The 20,841-nt window shown below is 35.3% G+C and overlaps 1 protein-coding gene across 2 annotated transcripts in view; it reads right to left on the minus strand.

Moving 5' to 3' along the window:
- Positions 1–219: 219 nt before the first annotated feature.
- LOC111503323 (diuretic hormone receptor) overlaps positions 220–20,841 on the minus strand; it is a 192,565-nt gene continuing 171,943 nt past the window's right edge. For both annotated transcript variants that reach the window (XM_074170818.1, XM_074170819.1), the window contains exons 9-10: positions 10,517–10,683; positions 220–1,423 (exon numbers count right to left, since the gene is read on the minus strand). In XM_074170818.1, coding sequence (XP_074026919.1) covers positions 1,249–1,423; positions 10,517–10,683 — 342 coding nt within the window. In that variant the 3' untranslated portion in view covers positions 220–1,248. The remainder of the gene's footprint in view (positions 1,424–10,516; positions 10,684–20,841) is intronic.

Consider the following 20,841-nt stretch of genomic DNA (forward strand, 5'->3'; position numbering starts at 1 on the left):
TTGCGTTTTTGTAAAACAATTTAGTGAAAATCTCACAATAAAGTGTTTTTGGAATACGTTAAAAAAAAAGATGTTATGGTTTTGGCAACAACCCTAAATTATTTAGTTGAGCAGAATATACTAAGAAATGCATGCTGTTATATTGAAGCTGTTTCCACATTTTGTATAATAGTCTTCAAATTCTATCTCTAATGATTTTGAATTTAATAAAACAAACAATGAATTTGGAAAAACATTTTTAATGAAAGTTCAGTGTTTTCGATACATTTGGAAGAATAGATATATCGCATGAAAGTAGTCTCATTTAACCTTTCACGATTTTATTATCATATCATTCATACCATTTTTCTAAAAATGAATATGATTGAGAGATATGCAAATGCAAAGTACACTTTCACACTGGCGATTATCTTGACGATTTTGCTGAAGTAATTGTGTTCCTGCATGAAATATGAATCAAATTTCATCAAGCTAGGATGAAATTTAATTCTGATGAATAATAGGACAATGGAATGGATTAACCAATGAAATATAAAAAAAATTGTCAGTGCTTTCATTAATTGGGGATTCGATCACCAAATCATTTTATGTCGAAAATATAAAAATAAATATCTGTTTCTTGATACTTTTTGTAATTATGCAATATGAATACATCATCTTGAGGTTTTGGTGTAGATACCAAAGTAAGGGATTCGATTAACAAATCATTTGGTGTCGAGAATATGAAAATAAATATTCGTTTCTTGATATTTTCCTTAATTATGCAATATTATATTGATTACATTATCTTGAGGATGTTGTATGAATACCAGTTACAGAACATTTCATTGAATAACCTGTAGAAATTGATTCGAACATCTGGCTTTTGAAATCAGTACTAAAATTATCAAATATGTGTGATAAATAAAAAGAGTCTTCGGTTTGTTGAGAACCTTTTATCAAATCACTGCCATACCTAGTCTAAGATACTATATGGTGCTTCCAAAATCATTTTAAACTCTCACAATACAATTTGTTCAAACATTCTTCTACATTCAGTTAAACATCAGACCCAGTATCAAGTTTAAATGAATATTTGAACTGAAATGCAATAGAAAATAATAGAAGATAGGATTTCTTGGTTTTTTGCAGTGTTTATAATTATGAACACGTTTCAATGATGCTTGTAAATGAAAAAAAGAGTTTTCTTGTGGTCCAAGTGATCGACTGGCCGAATTTGTCCGCTGTTTCTAAGTATTCTGAATATATTCAAACAGTACCACCGTAGCTTGGTCTTGGGAGATGTAGATACGGACTTCTTGACATGGGAGTTCCATTGGAAGTTCTTTTACCACCTCCATTCACTGTCACAAGTGTAGTTGTTGTGGTTTCTGAAGCACTTGACTCTCGTTTGCGGTAAATGTTGGTCGGTTGACTATATAATCTGAAAACATCACTATAATCACATTTCAAATGAATGAACTATTCTACTGAAACTCAAATCCATGGGAGAAATTTATATAACTAAGCAGTTATACGTGTTATTTCAATATTTGTGATCTTTTCCTCTTCAAATAAACTTCACACTGCTACATACAGGGTGTCAATTTGAAAACTTACAATGGCCATATCTGAGGAATCAAATAAAATATAAGAAATCGCTGAAAAAAACTTTCATATTAGGAAAGGAAAGCCAAAATGATGTAATAGATAACTTTTGTTCACACACCCCCTCGCCCTCAGCCACCCCGAATTTATATTCTTAAATGGCAATCCGCTACTTGATAATTAATCTAGAAGCTATTAGGAATGCTCTCCAATGGTACCCTACGAAGCAACAATCAATGTAGTAAGTTTTGATTTGGTGAATAAAACACTATTTATTCAAATTCAAATTTCAATTTCTTTTATTAATTAGAGAAATGTTTAAAAACATTTCAATTACCATCCTTACATCAATATTGAAACTCTCAAACATTTCACACCTGTACCATTTTTGTTCATTTGTACCTGTGATTTGACTCAGTTGACAAGTGGAAGTAACAAAAAATGGTGTTTATTTTGATTTCGATACGTTGTACACAAGAAACATAATTTTTATCTGCAATAATGGTCTTGTGATGCACTGTTTGGAACCTTTGGTGTAGTAATGAATATTACTGTAGTTTTTTCCCAACACCAAATCGTTATTTCTAACACCTTGACACGTGTTTCGATCACTAAGTGATCATCTTCCAAGGTGCAGATTAAACTAGTAACTAACGCGAAGCTAACGCAATTTATGCTATATAGATATCCCATACAGGTAAACCATCCAGGTATACCACCCATACAGGTATACCAACCTGAATTAATTTTACAATTTTGCCTTATCTATTATTTTACAATATATGTTTGATTATTGTAAAACAATTTTCAGCTATATAAAAATTAATCTCACAATATTGCCTATCTAAATTTATTTTTGCAAAGTGTCCTTATGTAGTAATCAGTGAACCCAACAACATTATTTCAACAAGCTACATAGTATGCTCTTTGGTATAGGTCCGTCATCGTTATTCATGATATTATTGTGTTTACTTATTTCTACACTCTCATAGGCATCTAGTTGCCTGTTGTTGTTAACAACAACAGGCAAGCTGAGGACTAACGAGGTCTCACCTCTTAACGTGTGATTCCTAACACGGGTTGGACGATAGCAAGTAAAAATCAAACGTTCAGCCTGCGGCTTGAACCTTCGACTCACACATCGGCCTATTGACTGAGTGAACAAAGCACCTACAACTACCGACCGATAGTTGTACATGTTGTATTTCATTCACGTATGAATCCTCAGGGTGAGTGTCCTGACCCACCTTCTAATTCTTACTAATTTATCATGAAGTCAGGACTAACGAGGTCTAACCTCTTAACGTGTGATTCCTAACACGGGTTGAACGATAGCAAGTAAAAATCAAACGTTCAGCCTGCGGCTTGAACCTTCGACTCACACATCGGCCTATTGACTGAGTGAACAAAGCACCTACAACTACCGACCGATAGTTGTACATGTTGTATTTCATTCACGTATAAATCCTCAGGGTGAGTGTCCTGACCCACCTTCTAATTCTTACTAATTTATCATGAAGTCAGCAAAATCGCTTTTCCTTACACTTAGCAAAGTGTAGGTGATATTCTCAACTCGTTCAAAGGAAGGTATAATCACAACTAGATACTATGCAATGAGACGATTCTTTGTTATTCTGAAATTAGTGAAAATTATATGCTGAGGGGGGGGGGCGCCTATGAGGTGCCTATGAGGTGTCTATTATGTAGAGTAAATATGGATTGAAACTTCTGTTGGAAAATTTTCAATTGTTATACGAAATATTCACAAACCTACGAGTTCTATTACGGCCAAATTCATAAAAGATTTATTTTTATTTCAACTGTCATAGACTTAAGCTCTATTTTGGATACTAATGGAATTTCTAAAACTTCTGTACCTCTGATAGATTAAATCATTACGGATTTAAGTTGTGATGAATACTGTTCTAGGGTAAACACTGGCCAAATATCAGATCACCGGCAAATATGTTGCGGATTCAAACTGTTTGTAGAACTACCGAATAATCTACAGCGAAAAATAACTCATAGGTTATCACAAAGTATAAATACCTAATATTCTCAAGAAGATTTACAAGAATTACCCTAGTATCTTTTTTCAGAAACTGAAGATATACTGAAGTTAATATTATTAATGATAGTATTATTCACTCAAATGACTTTCAACCACCATAAGAGTGTTTTTCGTCAAAAATGCAAAATATGCCCTTTGGATTACTTAGGATTACTATATTATTTGGATACTACATATTAGGCAACGGAATAATGAATTTTTTTCAGACTTCACTGAAATAGAAAAAGGCGTACCATAGGGAAGTGTACTTGGAGCTTTACTATTTATTATATACCTAAATGATTTTTCTGAAATTAAATCAAGTAGTAAAGTTGTGAGCTATGCAGATGATTTCAATCTCATTGTACCAGTAAACAGGAACCTCAACTTGGAAAAATCCATTTCAAATAGCATTTCTATAGCATCCACATATTTCAATACCAACAGGTTATTGTTAAACACATCTAAAACGGACTGCATTCTGTTCAAAACTGTTCACATGAATATTTCTATTCCGGAGTATTTTCAGCTCCGTAGTGAAAGACTAGATATTTCAACGAGTACAAAACTGTTAGGAATTTATATAGATGGTAAACAGAAATATGAGGTACATATTGACTATCTTGCAAAAAAACTAGCAGGTAAGTGTTATGCAATTCGAGTGTTGAGATGTCACTTGAAAATCGATGCACTGATAACGGCATATTATGGGACTGTTTATCCTCTGCTGAAATATGGAATATCAGAATGGGGAGGGAGTACACAACTGAAACGTATTTTCATAATGCAGAAACGTATGAAAACAATGTTCGATATGAATTACTCAGAAATTGTCGTGGTACCTTCAAGGGTAACAAAATGCTTACTGTATAATATGCTATATATATTTATGTTTGTGTACTTTTTATAAACGAGAACAAATCGAATTTTGAAGATGACAAATATAGACATGAGTATTCCACCTGACAGAAATTAAATTATATTGTTCCTAAACATAGATTGAAAAACACAGAGCATGGGCCGCATTACGCATCAATTAAATTCTACAACCATTTACCCTTGATTATCAAAGAAGATCGGACCAGACACATTTTCAAAAACGTGTTTTCGATCTGTTGTGTGACATTGAGCCATATTCAGTACAAGAATTCATGGACAAATAACCATTTTCAGTCTGTATCAAATTTAAGCTTCCTAGTAACTTCAATATTACATTCTACTCATCAATCTTTATCTGAGATATTTACTTATTTGTAATTTTCATATACTTATTGTATTTACCTATACAACGTGCTTTTATTTATATCAATATTAAGTGATATTTGTATTGTTGAAGTAATCATTTTTATGACTTGAGTTTTATCAATTGTTTAAATTGAAAGCTTTAATAAATCTATCTATCTACTATTAGAGAAATGCAAACAATGGGGGACGAAACTATTCAGTGATTGAAAAATAATTCAGTGGAACAACACTAAATGAGATGAAAAGTAAAAATCGAAGAATTTCAGATCATCTGAAACTATTGAGAATAATAATGAATATCCTATTGGGTCAACCAAAACTCCACCTTCTATAAGTGACTTGTTGATGTGCTATGAGAAAACATGAAGAATTAAATTGAAATTCCATTTTGTCTTGTGGGGATTTCTAAAAGTACTGTTGGAGATGCAGCATATGAAATCGAAAGCATTTGGTAACGACGAATTGAATATTAATATCATTCATTCACGTTGTCCTTCAATAGTTCTTGTCATTACTCACATAAATAATCAATGGTAATTAAAAAATAATTTTTCCCACATCATAGAAATCAAAAAAAAATCATTTCTACTCTTGAAATAAACCATTCAGTGGAGTTCAGTGATATTCGTTCAATTAGTGTGCTTCCAATTTATTCGAAAATAATTGAGGAGATAATGGAAACCCACTGATTTTTTGACTTGTAATAACTCGTACTTGCTGTTGGCAAGGTACGTATCTTGACAAACTGTTTTTTTATGGGACAAACCGAAAAATTGTAATTTATCAACGATATTCCACTCAAATTTTTCTGGCTGGAAGGCGAAACATTTAAAAGAAGCAATTTCTATTCTCCTTCTCTACAAGGCGTGTAACGATACCAACCCTTAATTTTATAATAAATCACATGTCTACTCTACCATTCGGTGCTCAATTGGAAGACTTCAGTATACTAGTTTGATATAACTTTCGGCTTCTCTCTCTCCATCCATTAAAATTTACCCAGACATGTGAACCTATTTGTTATCCAGATGATGTACGTTTTGAAGAATATTAAAGTTCGCATCATATAACTCGCATAAAAAGCTCATCTGTTATATTTTGCATCGTTTGAAGCCCTTGGGCAACTCAAACTATACATTCCAGAGAGGATATCATTTTTCATCGATGCCCTTCATGATATCAGAATGTGATTTAGAAAAATCAATTTCAGAGAAGGATCCCCACATGAATTTGAAATTCGTGAAATGTATTTTCTCGACTCCGATAAACGCCTACTATACAAGGTGGTCATTGGTTCATTGCAATATATATTTGCAAAAAAAACCGAATAACTTTGACCAACGTTTTACCGTCTGCCATTGTTCCTTGCAATGTATAATTATTGAATAGACGAACTGTCAATTAGCAGACGAATAGACCGTGTTTAGACGAGAGTGGTAGACAATTTTTTATGACACAAGCGTCAATGTTACTTCATAAGAGCAAATTCAGTAGGATCTACAACAAAAAATCAAGTAGCAATCTAATTATCAATTTTTGTGATACAGTTCTCATACTTTCTCAAATACTGACGTACCTGCAGATGTTAATATACTTTTCTTGAATGTTTTCAGGCGTATCAGGTGCCTCAAACCAGTTAAATGTATACTGTCCATTATCATTGTGACACCAGCCATAATTTAATGGGTCTAATTGGGATGGAATTTTTTCAAAAGAATAGGTCCACATGTTTGATATATATATATGCTGTTGAAAAAACACTAATCAATACAGTTTATTGTATGATTTTCACTATAAAACGGTTTTACAAAAACCGCGACACGTGTTTCGCTATACAATATATACAAACATATACAGTTTATGCTTGAGGAAGCTATTGTATAGCGAAACACGTGTCGCGGTTTTTGTAAAACCCTTTTATGGTGAAAATCATACAATAAACTGTAATGATTAGTTTTTCAATAAGGATTTTCAACTATCGGCCAGTTCTATTCTAACGTGTTAGGAATCACACGTTAAAAGGTAAGACCTCGTTAGTCCTTAGCTCGCACAAGTTTCTCAACTTCTGAGAGTTGTCGTTCGTATGGGGGCGGCAGCTGATTAACGGAAAAACAGATTTTAAAACAGATTTTTTAAAACAGATATGCAGTTCTTTAAATTTGTTGCTATAACTCTCTGGCACATTGGATGCGTCAAACGATGTAACTTGTTTCTTGAAAGACTCCATGTCATCTATCACTCCGTAATGTCTTTCAAATATCCGAACTCTTGCTTCAGTCTTGAGACTTTGGATAACTTATTTTTGGTTGTTCCATACATACGGCACACAAATTCTTCGATTATTGGTGCGTTGTCGGCAACCAAAGAAGGATTCGCCAAGTCTGCAAAAGCTTTTTCAAATTCTTCTTTGCCTATTAAAATCGACAAAGGTTTTCATTACCTTTTTTTATAAAAAGCTGGTGTAAAATAACAGCCGGTTAAGGCATGGAGTGCAGGTAAACCAGCGCAAAGCTGAAAGCCAAGAGCACGGTCGATTCATGTGGCATTTATGAATCTGCAATTGTTTCCAAAACCAAATTGTGAAGTAACATTGACACTTGTGTCATCACAAATTGTCTACCACTCTCATCTAAACCCGGTCGATTCTTCTGCCAATTGACAGTTTGTCTACTTAATAATTATATATTGCAAGGAAACAACGGCAGACGGTTGGTCAAATTTTTTACTTTTTTTCTGCAAATTAAAACATATTTTTCAGTTGTATAACACGATCTATTCTTCTGCCGATTGACAATTTGTCTACCTAATACTAATATATATTGCAAGTAAACAATAGCAGACGGTAAAAGTTATTACTTTTTTCAACAAATTAAAACATATTTTCCAGTTGTATAAACACAGTTTATTCATCTGTCAATAATTTTTCTCTGTATTTTCATTACTGAAGTTTATATCTTGCCAAGTTTTATACGGTAAAAAAAAAGCTAATGCCTATAAATTATTAATACACCGGCAAATCGTCTGCCTTGTGAAAATTCGTTCATTCCATGCTACTGTTAGTCTACGCTGTGCTTGGCAGACGGTAAAAAATTGATTTTAGTCAACCATTTTTTTAGTTAAATAAAAAATTTATGCTTTAGCCAGAACACCATGTAACCATCTGCCAATCTTTTTTTTGTGGGTTGCGTAAACTAGCCTTTTGATCGCATGAATGGCAGACGGTTTTTTTATGAAAAATAGTTAATGTTCAAGCGTGTAATGGAGGAGAAAATTGTTCAACACATAATATTGTTGCTTATGGCTGTAAATATGTCCTCTAAAAAAGGCAGACGGTAAAAAATGGGGTCAAAATTTCTGTCACGGGCTCCCGGCCTAACACTTTTCTTGCGATATATTTGATCGATACTCGATGAAAATCAACGAATTCAAGTACCACTTTCTTGTGAGAGTTCTTGTATCTACTTGTATTCTAATTCATACGAAATCTGTCAAAAATAGCAAAGAATCTCTCATAAAAAAGTATTGCAGTTGTAGGATGGAGAAGTAGCTTTGAAAGAAAAAATAGTCAAATTAATTTCTGTACCTAACTATCCGCCACACCCATATAAACACCAACTTCTAAAAGTCGAGCTAGAGATTAACGTTGTCTTACTATTTGAAGATAGGCAGTAACTCATCGCCTTGAAATGGGAACTCACTGAGCAACTGACTACCGTCTAACTTTTGCTTTGCAAAAGTTAGACTGCGTAAGATGTATCACCCGTGGAGGTGAGTTTTTTCCAAAATAATGTCCTATTCTGAGGTATGTTTATCTGCATATGAGGGTGAAAGGTCTCAATAACGAAACATTCAAGATACCTACCAGGTGAGCTCTCATCTTCAGACCCTCGTCATAGGAATACATACTTCTACCGTGATACACATCCCTTCTCCATTCTAGGTACTTGTAGGACCTTGTACAAACCTGTATGAATAAGTTGCTTTTCGCCTTGCAACAAATTTTTGAGCCAATAAAGCAGAATCTACGTCAAGAGATGGAATAATCTGCTTTAGCAGATTATAGCATAGCAGCAGAGAAGGTTTGCAAATGCTTATGCTCAAATGATGATTCTCTCAAACCAGAGGTGTGAAAACTCCATAAGACGGTCAGGTAAGCTCACTTACATATGCCCTCAGTCCTTGAGTTTTTATCGTCCAATCAACTAGTATCTCTTCATTATAATATCGTAGCTGCCATCGAGGATGCGAGAAGATAGTTAGGAGATACAATTACTGAACTATACAATGGTAGTATCATTAGCCACAATTATCTAATTCATACCTGTGTTTAAATATCTTTGATTCAATTTTCTCTTTTAGTTGAATAGCACTGACTCTGAAATCGACATACCAGTCTTCTCATCTGAGTTGTCCACTCAAAATTTTTCTGTTGAAAATATTCAATAACTGGGCTTGGTTGTTTGTTCTGTACATATCATTATTTAGACATTTCTTTTTGTAATGTATCACTTATCAACAACCATAACTTGGTGTCGGTTATCCTATTCACTTTCAGTACTTCCATATTTGCCAATGGTACCAACAACTTCCGTTCTCGAAGTATTGAGTTGACTGAGGAAAGAGTCTTCTGTTTTGAGGACTTTCCTCCTTTCATATCCGGTAACTTTACTTCAATGGCATCAGGCTAACTGAGAGGAAAGAAGATCTTCCAGCAGGTTAGAGCAGTTGATACCTTCAAGCTTTGAGAAAATGTTCTTCTCAAATGCGTGATAGAAGAAATAATTTCAAAGTGATACATTCGTATCAAGGAGGTAATACTAGACTGACTGCCGATCAGATGCATACTAAATTATAAATAATGAATCATGGTAAGTCAACTTCGAAGTGAATTATTCCTCAGAGAAAGTACAGGCCCTGGTAGAAGAACAAATATTCTGTTTCTGCCCGGCCACAGATCGTATCTGGTTTTTGACATATCACAGAGTTTCAATCTTGCGAGCTTACTCGAAAAATCAGGCCCAAAACGCCGCAATCGGCTTCGTTAGAAAGCTGGATTCATTTGGTCGAGTTTGGATAGGATTGAGCCACGATAAAACATCACAGGTTGCGGTGGATGCCTGAATATACCCACCCGCTTTGAAACTATTCAATCGCCTGACTACTGTTGATTTATATTTTGATCCATAAATATCCCCAACAAAATCACGTTTGAGAGTCTTAGACCTTTGTGTGTTGAGATTTCACCTAATGTTTCGCCAATGGAGGTTGGCGATAACATATATTTCAAAGGTCTGTACTATTGCTTTCAAGGTGTTCCTTCAACCTTGGAAGCGATAACGCAGACTTCCGCGTTATCTTCAGAATATGAATATCATAATTTTGTTTATTGTTTTGGGGCTGTATATCTCTGATGAAACTCTATGATCAAATTCAAACCCCATATTTCGTTATTGATAAGTGAACAATTTCTGCTTCAAATATATGAACAGAATGGCCTACATCCAGGTGGTTATTTTCTGGAGCTGATAAAATTATAAGAATTGTGTGCAAGTATTCACCAACAGTTTTCGCAACTTCAGGATAACAATATGATAGAAAAGTTCAGAAATGAAGAGTTCATAAATGATAACTTACCTTATGCTTTCAGTACGTGATCGTGGTGACCAATCTTTGCTACGAGCGCTAGCACGAAGACCTTTTGGTCCCAGAGATCGCCTTGTCTTCCATGTCTCAATATGGTGTCGTAAGGTGTTTTGAACTTCAGTGTTGAGGAAACAATAGAACAGGGCCACAGTGAATCCCTGAAAAGTTTCATAATGATTTCAAATAATCAGCCAACACCTAGCATTAATTCATACAGGAATTATCCGAATGAGTACCATAACTTCACGGGAATTTCCAACAAAATTAGTAAACTCGAGAGAAATATTGTCCATAATTGAGTAGGGTAAAAAGTAATTTTGAGAAGATAAAGACGTATATAAAATCATCAGAGCTTTTAAGAGTAGTGGCTATGTAAAAGTAACAATTTGTGTGGAATTTGAACTGCGGTAGATGATATTCCTTCTGGATAAACCGCTTCGTTTCCAACCGATGTTCTGGACCGGAATTGTTATTTTTAGTTTTTCACGCGGAAAAAAGATTAGAAGATTCAACCAGATATGTTAGCCACTATATTATATGGTATTATATATGACAATCATATATTCTTGTCATAGAATAACACTTATGAACATGTACAATTTTATCAATTTATAACTGTGAAAAAACAATTTGTTGGCAATTTGTGTGTCTATATATGAATATTATTCATAAAATTAACTGTTTATGTCAAATATAATGTCCTAGGATCTGTACTAAACATTATTCATTCGTTACTATGAATTGTCCTATTTGTTGGGATAGGATATGGATATTTTGAAAATATTTCAACTTTGATCGAAAGCGTTTTATTATGTGAATTGAATTAAAATATTTGTCTTCGCCAGATGGTGATTTGACGATGAATATTTTGCTATTCTATTAACATGCAATTCACATGCAATTGTAAAACAATTGAGTAGGTATCTGTCTGTTGAAATATTTTTTTCCGCCAACCAGCTGTCGCCCACCTACGAACGATAACTCTCAAAAGTCGTGATTTGTGCGAGCTAAGGACTAACGAGGTTTTACTTTACATGTGTTGGAAATCGATCGTCAGGCCTTACGATTTGACCACCGTGTCACACAGCGGTCGATTGAGTGAGTAGAGCAAATCACAAAGGTCAACCCGACCGGCTACTGTCACATTAGTATTTCACTAATATTGAAAATATTTCATTAATGAGTTCTCAATAGATTTTTTTTTCAGATTTTCTCATGAGAAGTAATTTCACCCAATATATACATATATCGACACCCGTTTTTGGAATTTTCTAAACTAACTGAAAAATTATCTTGTATCTTCCTGGTAGGTTTGAAACCTACCAAGAAAATACATACAGCAAATCTTCAGGTCGGTTACAGACAAAATGAATTCCACTATCAGCGGCATAGGTTATCACCGTGCACTCGTGAGAAGGTGTACATTGGAACCACCAAAAGATCAATGTGGACAAGCCTGAAGACGCATGAAACAAACTGCAGACTAGGCTAAACGGATGCACTCAGTTAAGGAAACCACAGGTTTCTGTTTGAAAACACAGAACTCTTTGCCCCGACCAGGGATGCAATAGCCGACTGGTACGGGAGGCAATAGAAATCCACAAACACATCTTCAGAAAAGGAGGAGCTGTGAGTCTCAATCGATGATGGAATTCCATCAAGAATAGCAAGCAGCATAACGGCAGGTAGAAAAGGGTCAACGAACATTATTGAAAATGCACCCAATCCAGGTTTGCGAGCAAGCTGTCGCCTTCAAAAATCTCGCCTACCAGCAGTGGCGCAAAAATCGTAATGACAAAAACCGAACTGGGTTTGTTAATGCTCGCAACAGCTGCAAACTCAGGATGAATGATAGCAAAGAACTTCACAATCAGAGAATTAGGGATAAATCACTTGCCAATCGGAACGGGTCTAGATCCTTGTGGTCGGTAGCTAAAACTGTTATTCAGAACTTTACAAAATCCACAATTCCACCACTTACACAAGCGGATGATTCAATTGCAACAACAGCCATAGAAAAAATGAATCTACTAGCTGAACAATTTGCGTCCCACTAGACAGTCGATGTTTTGGGAAGGGCATCACCCACTATTCCCGCGATAGAATCCACAATGCCGTAAATTACTTCTCGACAGCGTTTAGTTAGGCGAATTTTCAAACAGCTCAACATCAACCAGGTATCTGGTCCTGATGAATTGCCCGTCATCCTAGTTGAAAAGTGCGCAAATGAACCGGCAACAGTATTTGGTAGACTTTTCAACCTGTCTTACAAGAAAGGTGTTTTTCTTTTTTGTTGGAAGATTGCTCGCGTTCAGACTATTTCCAAAAAGGGCAAGAAAACTCTACCAAATAAATATACACCAGTCGCTTTGCTATCAGTGATATTAAAAATCATGGAGAAAGCCGTAAACCACCATATCCTCAAATATATGGTTTTCGGAAAGAAAGATCAACAGGCAACCTTCTATCGTATGTCAACTATTTTTGGAATAACCCAATAGAGAGCTGTTGCGCTTGATATTTCTGAGGTCTCTGGCTGAGGGTTTGCTGGACACACTTCAACGCTATGGCTTGGTGGATGACTTTTGTGTATCGCTCTTCAGCTTCCTTGAAGATCGTTTTCTGCAACTGGTCGTGGATATCTTTCGAATACTTTCACCATCAACGCTTGTGTTCCACAGGGAAGAAATGGAGATTAGTCTCTCTTATATAGATACTTTCACAGGAAGTGTGCAAGTGACTTGGCACATTTGATTCCACCAAGAGCGTTATATATCAGAAATACGTGACGAACTGTGGCTGCTCATTATTTTGAGGTTCAGTACACCTCAAATTTCACTGGCTAAGAACTTTCATTTGAAAAACTGTGTTCCTGTGGAATACATTTCTCAAGAACATTTTTCCATATGGATTTAATCTCTAGCGATTCAAATCCAATGTGAATCACTACTCTCGCACAGGCACCGCCCTAAGAGCGCCTTAAGGATTTTGCTGTAGTGCTTGTGTTTTGTCCAAAAAGAAAAACAATTATTATCACACCAGACTACATGAATCAACATAAACACGTCTTACGTAATTTACCTAAGCCAGGTACAGGTATGTTATATCGTGAGTAGGACGTTCTCACCGGTATCAGATTACCAAGATAACGACTTCCAAGACTTTGAGTCAGCAGAGTCAGCAGAATGTGATACTTTTGTTATTCCCATCGTCTCCTGCTGACACCGCTGTCTACACATTATAAATGGACCCTGCGAGGTCAAATCATTGTCAGAACTAATTTAGAATTCGTGTAGTATCAACTTAGATTCTGTTCCATTTTCCATTGTAGTTTTTGTAATGATATTTTTTGTTGTTATTCAGAAAAGTCTGTAATTGAAAAATAAAGTGTTTTTTTAAAAAAGTCGTATTCAAAAGAGTGAATATAACAGGTATAAGCAACATAAATTCGCGTTATGCAAGCCGCAATATCCAGTCATCGGAGATATCTACTCAGTTTCGTTTCTGACGTGGTGATGGACGGACGTGATGACAGCGACCGTCCACAAAGAAGGCACGTGGACGCCATTGTTGGGAACGAAATTCAGTTAGTGTTGTGAATGTCTGCCGTCATAGAACGTGCCAGCAATAAATAAAAGTAGTTTGTGAAAGTTCAAAAGTGTAATAGTGAAACAGCACTCCCATTCACGCCGGTTGGAGGCCGGGGTGGACCGGATGTCCACGTGGGAGTTTTATAGCGGATGATATAACTCCTGTCCCCATTCACGCCGGTTGGAGGCCGGGGTGGACCGGATGTCCACGTGGAGACAGGATTTTAACGAATAAATGTGTGGAAAAAGTTTGGAAGTATCCAAAAAATTATAAGTGTTTTTAATATATAAAAAAATTGGACAAAAAAGGGGTGGCAGCATTGCTGCGAGCAAGACAGCTGCGCCCCCCGACAAAGCTCTTATCAATTCTGATAGGAGAAGTACTGGTCATAATAGCGCCATCTGGAAGCTGGGACCAAAATTAAATAGAAGAAGAAGAAGAAGATATCTACTCAGGATGTATAAGCCTCTGAAGAAGCTAGCCACTTGCAACAGCGAAATGTCGGAAAACAATCCAAGAATCCACGGCTTCCAAACTCGAAAATAGTTACAATGAAAACCTCAGCCGCGAAAGCTTCACCATTTTGTCAATAATAGTATTGACTTTATTCATCACAAGAGATGGAGGATACCTAATTTTGATTCTCAATAATCAAAGGAAATCTTGTGACGAATGGACAAAGTGTCAGCTGAAGCTGTTTTTCAACTCGACTCTGAAGACCTCATGGAGATGCTATAAAAAAACTAGTTCGCCATCTTAGCGGTTCGTCATATTGGATTCATAGTACGTGATATTATTTTTTGTAATATTTTCAGAAAACTCTTTGATTTAATACTTATATCATCTGGGGCGTTCTGTTATTTTGAATTTAGTGTTACGTCAAATTAATTTTTGTATGTTTTAGCAAGTCCATTCTTTTTATACACATATCCTGAAAAAGCACTCGAAAACTAGTTCGCGGCCTTGGGCGGTCTGTTATTTTGGATTTTGTGTGGAGTCATATTGTTCTTCGCATTGCTCAGCAAATTATTTTATCTGATACCCATATCATAGGGGTACCTGGAAAAAATGAAATTTGTTATCTTGGGCAGACCTTCATTTGTATGAAATGATGTCAGATCACTAATAATGCATTTTTATTCATATTGAATGTGAACGCAAAGTAACAGCCCAATTGATAAATTGCTTACAAATTCAGTTGCACGATTTGAGTACCACACATACAAATATTGCAAATGAAATCAAAGCTTGTATGAGGATGGTGTTGAAAAAAATTGAACAATTAAAGACTATAATTTCGTATGGCTATCCTGGTATGTCAATATTGTCAGTATCGCATAATTATGGAAACAGTAATGGTAAAATATACAGCAGAATGTGTATATATTTTCTAGATAGTGAAGGAATTTGTCGAACCGAGTTTTATTGTAATTTCAGTCAGAGCACCCCATAACGATGTTTGTGGCCCTCATCCTTATCATCAGTATATTATACACAACAAACTCAACGAAAAAGCAACATGCCACTTGGAAAACAGAAAAATCTGGACCAAACACTACGAATATTTTAAATTACCGAGAACTACCACCTTGAGCTTGCTCACGATGCAAAATCATTATGAAGAAGTCGACGATTTTGCAAAATAATTATACATAATATAGGCAACCACTCTATTGTTATCAGGCGTCATGCATTGATACAAAAAGATATGAAATCGGAACTCCACAGTATACATACATTACACTCGAAAACACTCTTTTACCATGAATGGACGTACCAACTCTCTCTTATCAAGTTTCGATCTACAGAATTTTGTTGCAACGCATGAACATGTTTTTCAGCAATTTCTCTACCAAAATAAAAGCATGCCCCAAAATCACTTTTTGCTGATATTCACCTATTCAGGTTCACGAAGTTGCAAAATACTGATGGCATCAGCTGAACTTGTGAAATACCTATGGGAAAAATAAATGACGTGAAGTTATCCACAGATTTCTGGCCACACATGCTGACGTAGAGGAAAATAAAAATCTGTGGTTGGGATACGAAATTATTGGCACCCGTACTAATATCAGTGGCTGGAAATACCTATTCACTATAGGTTGAACGTGGAATTATTAAGACTTTTTCATAGAATCTTGAGTAGATTGACGCGTTGATAATCGTTTTCTCATCAACAATACAAATTTAGGGAAAAATAAAATTGGAAATATTAGACTTACTTTCCAATACCCCATATAGAAATGATATCCGATGATGTGCGTCCATCAAAATCACAAAACTTCCATAGTTTCTTGAGTAGATTAACTTAGTGATGACAGTTTTCTTGTCATTTGAACAGATTTCGAAAAAGAAATTGTTGAAACAATCAGACTCATTTTTTGAGGTTCCTTGTATTCATGAAAATCACACAACTGTTATAGAATCTTGGGTAGATCGATATAGTGAAAACCGTTTTCTTGTCACCCATACAGATTGCGAGAAAAAATTGTTGCAATAATCAGACTCACTTTTTAAAACATCTTGTAAAATTGGAATCATACGATGTGCGTTCATAAAAATCTCACAACTTCCATAGAATCTTGGGTAGATCGATATAGTGAAAACCGTTTTCTTGTCACTCATACAGATTTCGAGAAAACATTTTTGCAACAATCAGACTCACTTTTTAAAACACCTTGTAGAATTGGAACCATATAATGTGCGTTCATGAAAATCACACAACACTTATGGAATGTTGGATGGATCGATAAAGTGAAAACTGTTTTCTTGTCACCCGTACAGATTTTGATAAAAAAATTGTTGCAACAATCAGACTCATTTTTTGATATTCCTTGTAGGGCTATCAGAAACTGATTTCTATTGATATCTATCAGGGTACAATTTCACTTTCAGACTAACACCGGGAATTTGCGGGAATTTTTCCCGCGGTGATTCCCGCTAATTTCAACAGAGTTTCAACATGAAAAAGTTGACAATGAGCTGTTTGGAACAGGACCTTAATCACCGTACAAACTTTGTTTCCGTACCACACTGTGCCAGTTCCAGACTTCCGAAAGTATCTGAAAATTTAGTGTCATGTAACGATCTCAATGATTCCATACAGTTTCCATTCATTCTATGTACATTTCCCGAGGTGTATTCAGCTACACCAGGTTTTCCTGGTTTCGGAAACCAAATATATGCCGAGTGTTCTCTGAAACCAGTTTATATGGCTCGCTTAGTCTCACCGATATATTTTTTGTCACAGTCCCCACAAGTAATTTCATAAATCCGCGACGTGGTAACACCGCAATATATATCGAATCAAAATCTCACGGTAAATATATTCATGCAAAGAAAATTGGTATTGTTATGAAACAACTTTTTTACAATATTTTCATGACATCCTATTTTGACAAAATTCGATGCTATAACTCTCATCGAGAACTATTTATGAATTTTGGGTAACAACAGCGTCGTTGGATTTACTAACAACAATGGGCTACTCTGTATATGTCCTAACATGATTTAACCACTAAATAAATATTTTCTGAACGAAAGATTCAGTGATTTTATTCCAGACAATCAACCTTCAAAAATCTGAAAAATTAACGTAGCTAAAGCAAAAGATAATCTGCTGAATTGGGATAAACTGAAATTTACCTCAAAAACTTACTACCTAACATAAACCACTAGAGAGTGTAATCATTCAGTAAATTGCCTTGTTCATAAATTATGCCTACAATCTAAATATTTGATGAAAAAAAATCAATTTATTATCACAGCTTTCTTTAGAGGGTTCATGTTTCAGAAAGTAATCCCATTCCTCTCTCAGAACCCAAAAAGTTCACTTCTTGGTAACGACTTCATCGAAAATAGGTATATTTCCGATTGAATTTTCTGAAGGAGCAATTCGTTCAAATAAGGATAGACTGAAGGCCAGTCTATCCTCACCTACACAGTAGGTTTATAGACTGACATCTATCAGAAAACAACTACTCCCCTGGATAATACCACAAAGGGCGTTGTATTATATCCGATAGATTTCAGTGCAGGATTCTTCACAAAAGAAATTCCTGGATATGCTGTTAGCATAATTGATATTTATTTATTGGAACACACTAACAGACCGGTTTCGGGCTATTTGGCCACTATTATCAACATGAAGTCGATGATTTCCAATAATTAAGATCGAATTCCTTTCAGAGAATAATTCTTCGAATTGGGCTGAAGCGAACGACAAACAACATATTTATCATCGCAACCTCTGCTTTATGCAGAAGATTGAGACGTTTTCCAGAAGTTCTCCGGTTTTGAGAATGGAAAGGTGTTACTTACGTAAATGCAAGCCTTCTGAAGAAATGTAGGTATATTACGAGCGAGAAATCTGGCCATTATTCGTGAATCAATATCCGTGTGAATCAATTTTCTATAATATAAACAGAAGTTGTTCAAAACAAGATTTATTTGTTGAAGATTCCGATTCAGAGAAGTACCACTGAAATTCATAGCAAGAAGAAACCTATGAGAATCATTCGTAAATAATTTCTATTCCCGTTATTTTGATCAATTTCAAATCATTTGAGAATTCAATGAAAAAAGAAATGAAAGAAATCAGCTCGAGCTCAACAACTGCTCCAAGAAGAAGCTTCCGAATCAGTGTGACTTAAAGTTATTCAAGCATTCAATCGCTCTCACTCTATATTGAAGTGAAGCACTTGATTATTAGAAATTATAAATTTCAAAGCAAAAAACACTGAAATACAGGTTTTGACGAAGTATCATTCCATAACTATAAAATGATATATCGTTGTTTTGATTTGCTTCCGGCTTTTGGCGTGGTCTTCTCCAAACCTTTCAACTGCAACTGCGGTAGTTATTTTCAGTGACGTGGTCTTGACGTGTCAACTGAAAATTCATAGAATGATATATCGCATTGAAATATTCAGTAGGAATTTCCGGTGGCATACCATCACGTGTATTTTATTATCGTTGCAAATTCGATATAAATACATTCGACCTCAAGAATTTCATTTTACTTGAAGAAAACTGAAGGAATATAGGAAACATACGGAGGAAAATCTAATAATGTAACTGTCGAGGTTTTTATGAACATTTTGTCAGTGACAAGTTTACTAATATATATCTCTCCAACGAAGGAAACTCGTTTATATGCATGACTTCGAAAGCAGTTCGAGCCTTCCGCCCCTGGGTGCAACTGGTTTCATCTCATAGAGAATCTTAAAGATGACTTAGAACTGTTCTCTGACTGAAATTACTTTGGATGGAGAAAATAACACCTTCATAGACGGATGGAAGGATTAACATACAACAGAGAAAATATACAGAGTGGACCAATAAAAATGAAACAAGGCAAATGACTAATTAATAAAATGAATGAATTCGCTCTTTTCCTATTTCAAAGAAAAATTTTGTTGAGAATTTACTCAGCCATACGCTGCCTGTTAAAAAACTGGCTGAATTTTCATTTTCCTCAACAAATATTCATTTATCAATCTGCGCTCTTCAAATTAGTCCCCCTCAGATATGAAACCCTTGTTTTTTCTAATCCTCAGCGCAGTTGAAATTAGATGATTTTAATGTATTTCCACGTGTTAAAACCGAAAGTGACCATAAAAATTATATATTAGCTCTTGTTTTCAAGATATAGTATCATTATATTATATATATGTATATTGAGTTTTCAACAAATGAAATATTTCATCACCAACAGTTGGTACACATGTTTGTTTACATAACACCCCTCTCATCAGCTGTTCTTAAGTAGTAAACATAACCTATGTGAGTTTGTCAATTGTACGCACGTGGTTGCTATTGAAATTATCGTGTGAAGTTGATTTTCAAATTAATTTAAGTCCTGATCTGAAATGCCTCGAAAGTGTGTGAATTCTGTCGATAGCTTTTGCTATATATGTGGTGAAATAACATTTAAGGCTCAGAAACGTAAAATGACACCTATCGTTAAGACAGCCTATGAACATTATTTTGGTGTGAAAGTTGGGGACCAAGATAAATCATGGGCTCCTCATATATGTTGTAATTCTTGTTCCGTCATATTGCGAGAGTGGCTTAAAAATAAAAACCGGGCAATGGCTTTTGCAGTACCTATGGTTTGGCGTGAGCCTACCAATCATACAGACGACTGTTATTTCTGCTTAACTCCTCCCATTAAGCAAGGTTTATCTATGAAGAAAAGAGGAACGGTTAAATACCCTAATCTCCCATCTGCTCTTCGGCCTGTACCACACTCAGACAATTTGCCAGTCCTTTCTCCACCCCAAAACTATGAAATTTTAGAGGAAGGTGATGAAGACTGTTTAGAGAGAGCAACCCATCCTTCTACATCCTATGACCTTATAAGAGTGACCTTATAAGAGATCTTCGCTTGTCTAAGGAAAAGGCTGAGCTGTTAGGGTCAAGACTACAACAGTGGAATCTTCTAAAACATGATGTGAAAATATCTCAGTACAGAGAGCGTCAAAAAGATTTGCTTCCTTTTTTGAGAAAAAAGAAAACCTCGTAGTTTGTTCAGATGTTAATGGTTTGATGGACTGCTTGAATTTGGATCACACTCCATCTGAATGGAGACTGTTTATAGACTCTTCAAAACTAAGCTTAAAAGCTGTACTTCTGCATAATGGAAATCAGCTACCCTCTATTCCTATAGGTCATGCAGTTCACATGAAGGAAACGTATATAAATATGAAAACACTTCTCCAATC

This window comes from Leptinotarsa decemlineata, unplaced genomic scaffold (assembly GCF_025532065.1).
Source record: "Leptinotarsa decemlineata unplaced genomic scaffold, Ldec_3_MD MMD2_tig00000008_RagTag_RagTag, whole genome shotgun sequence".
Lineage (NCBI taxonomy): Eukaryota > Metazoa > Arthropoda > Insecta > Coleoptera > Chrysomelidae > Leptinotarsa > Leptinotarsa decemlineata.